Genomic DNA, 2,952 nt, shown 5'->3' on the forward strand with positions numbered 1-2,952 from the left:
TGTGTGGGAGTACTCGCACTGTGATTGGGTGAATTTGGGTAGGCTGGATGATCTACGATTTTTATTGAACGATCGTTGCGTATGCTTTGTGCATGTATCGTTTGCGTTTGTGTGAGTGCGCAGCGCGGTAGTAAGGCTAGTAACACACGCGCCGAATTAAAGTACGGCTGGGTTACACTGACGGATATACGTAAATAAGAAAAAAACATGAAAAAATTACCTACCCATTTTTTCGTTGATTTGGGTCGAGAATCATTAGCATATTTACGTCCTTGACTATGGCACGGATGCAAATCAACAGCTTGTATTTGTATTCTATTCTATGACAGTTTTTGGTAATAGGTAATATAATTAGGTATTTTAGATTTGATGTTAATAAATAAAATCATTTTAAAAATAAATATTTATTATTTATTAATCAGAATCAGATTCCGTGGTATCAGAGCTGCTGCTTTCCTCAGACGACGTTTCACCTGTTACATTGATGATAAAAGAATCAATAGTTTTGTCGATATTATTGTCTAAACCACCTAATTTTATTTCCTCCTTTTTTACGTGGCTTATACAGTTTTTCCATTTTTCCGGTGTAATGTTTTTCAACGCCTTGGAGCAGTTTTTTTACGTCTACCATCTTAAATGTGGTATTATTTCTTGCCACGTAGCCCTTCACGTCTGCCCACACCAATTCAATAGGGTTCAACTCACAGTGGTATGGAGGTAATCTTAATACTTCCACACCAACTTCTTTCGCCATTTCATCTATAAAGTACGATTGGTACTCTGTTTTTACACCTTTCACCTTTTCCAATAACTGAACTTTGGTTTCTTTTGGTTCATAAGTAATCTTCTTAGATGTGAGCCATTTTTTAATATTTGTTTTATTCCAACTTGTGACGGGGGTTTTCTCCTTTCGCCTTGAGTGGTAGCTCGCATTATCCATCACAACCACCGCGTTCGGCTCAAGTCTTGGCAACATTTCTTTGAACCAATTTTCGAATTTGGCGGCGTTCATTGATTCGTGATAATCGCCTGTACCTAAGGGTGCGTCCACATCTGGCGAATGCGCCGCGAATGCGCAGCACGCGAGCCGATCGCGAGCTGTCCGCGAGCTGCGCGCGTGCAGTCACTGCAATAGTTCGGTGCGCCTCTTTAGCGCAACTCACGCAAGGCTCGTATAGAGCGCGCGAGCGGCGCGCGATCTGCGCGCAATCAGTTCTCGCCCTTACAGTTCCGTATATTGGCTCAGTACTATCGAAGATGGCAGACGTTGCGCGCCGCCTGCGCGCCGCTCGCGTGCGGCGCTTAGGTCGCGCGCGAGCTGCGCGCGGGCGGCGCAGAAGCGGCGCACGAACAAAAATGCACGCGCGCAGCTCGCGGACAGCTCGCGATCGGCTCGCGTGCTGCGCATTCGCGGCGCATTCGCCAGATGTGGACGCACCCTAAAAATTAAATACAAATACAAATGTGTTTATTTCCACAAAAAATAACCTACATTAAAGCATAAAATAATACACGTTTACATAAAGGTATAGGCAAAGCCTATTGCTAACCTTTGCATTCAAAAACCAATTCTGATTCCGGCACGAATCCTTCTTCGCCTCCAATATGCAGAATAATTAAGCGGTTGCCTTTAGACGTAGGATTCTTAGCGCCCGTCGACAGACCCTCTAAAAAGGCTTGTTTGCGTGACTTCACTGTAGTGTCTTCCCACACTTTGCCGACAGTGTGCCCTGGAAATATATTTTTTGTTTTATTATATGTTTAAATTGAATAGAAAAAATAAAAAATAAATACAATTTAAAAAAAATAAGAAATATGTAGTATAGTTTTTAAACTAATGAAATCGCGGGTTAAATGTAAATCAAATATATAGTCTTACCTGCATTCACCCAAGTTTCATCCAAGTAATATATTGGTCGTCCTTTCTCTCGAAAAGTTTTCATGTTTTTCAAATATTTTATACGCCACAATGCTATGTCATCTCTATCGATTAACGCATTATTTCTCCTTCGTTTGACATATTTAAATTTCAAATGTTTTAGAAGTTTTTTCAGCGATGTCAGGCCCATGCTTGGTAGGGATTCATCGGTATTTACTACCTGTAATACCTTTTTTGCTGTAGGTAACTCTCCTTTTAAATAAAAGCTATGCACAATTTTTCTAATGCACGACTTGTCGAAATCATCTATCTTTTCAATAATTGACATGCGTTTTTTTGGTGCTGCAGCTGGCTTGACAGTTTCCGTTTTAGTGTATTCGTTTAGAATACGGTACACCGCCGATTTCGAATTGCCTAAAATATCGGCCGTTTTATCTTTCATCTCCTGTTTTGAAGGATATTTATCAGCAGGCCAAGATTCTTTTACGTATTTAAAGACGTTGATAATCATCAACTTCTCACTTTCACTAAAGTGCGACATTTTTCGCTTCTTCCGCGGAGAAACAAAGTCTTTGAATGGACGCGAGGTAGACGGCCCCGGTTCCATTTTCAAAAAAACTTAACAATGTAGAACCGACTAACAAGAAAACTAAATAACGATAACTTAACAGTAATTTAACAAGAAAACAAAACAAAACACAAACGTCTGCAGAAACTATTTCACTACGAACAAATTGACCGATCACTAGCGCATCCCGTTATGGAATGTCATCCGTTAAATTTTGATTTTTGAACAACCGATAAAGCGTCGAGTGGGCGTTATAGGCTTGACTCAAGGTCAAAAAAATGCTAGCATACAAATATAAACCTTACGTAAGCACACAAAAGGTTTGTAATTCCTGATGCCCGCGGTCGACGCTACCGTGTGAGCGGGATGCAACTTATTCACGCGTGAGAGAGGGAGACAGGTAGAACCAGGGCAATGTACGAAATTCTTCCTGCTCGGCGACCGTGCTTTAGTTTTATTGGCGCTAGCGGATGCAAACTATTGTTTTGTGTGGGTTGACATAGGT

The 2,952-nt window shown here is 41.1% G+C and overlaps 1 protein-coding gene across 1 annotated transcript; it reads right to left on the bottom strand.

The window, feature by feature from the left end:
- Positions 1 to 397: 397 nt before the first annotated feature.
- LOC124636010 lies at positions 398 to 2,420 on the bottom strand. Its single transcript, XM_047171969.1, has 3 exons — positions 1,880 to 2,420; positions 1,551 to 1,730; positions 398 to 1,035 (listed from the first exon to the last, which is right to left on the bottom strand). The coding sequence occupies exons 1-3, from the start codon at positions 2,418 to 2,420 to the stop codon at positions 515 to 517; spliced, it is 1,242 nt and encodes a 413-aa protein (XP_047027925.1). The 3' UTR covers positions 398 to 514.
- Between the last annotated feature and the right edge of the window lie 532 nt (positions 2,421 to 2,952).

The sequence above is a fragment of the Helicoverpa zea genome, chromosome 13 (genome assembly GCF_022581195.2).
Source record: "Helicoverpa zea isolate HzStark_Cry1AcR chromosome 13, ilHelZeax1.1, whole genome shotgun sequence".
NCBI classification, from domain to species: domain Eukaryota; kingdom Metazoa; phylum Arthropoda; class Insecta; order Lepidoptera; family Noctuidae; genus Helicoverpa; species Helicoverpa zea.

Bases quoted from the DNA above. Each gene is read 5' to 3' on its own strand.
- LOC124636010 (XM_047171969.1), bottom strand. From the start codon at position 2,420: ATGTCGCACTTTAGTGAAAGTGAGAAGTTGATGATTATCAACGTCTTT. The intron at 1,731-1,879 runs GTAAGACTATAT...ATATATTTCCAG, and splicing joins TGAAACTTGGGTGAATGCAG to GGCACACTGTCGGCAAAGTG. The intron at 1,036-1,550 runs GTTAGCAATAGG...ACGCACCCTTAG, and splicing joins ATTGGTTTTTGAATGCAAAG to GTACAGGCGATTATCACGAA.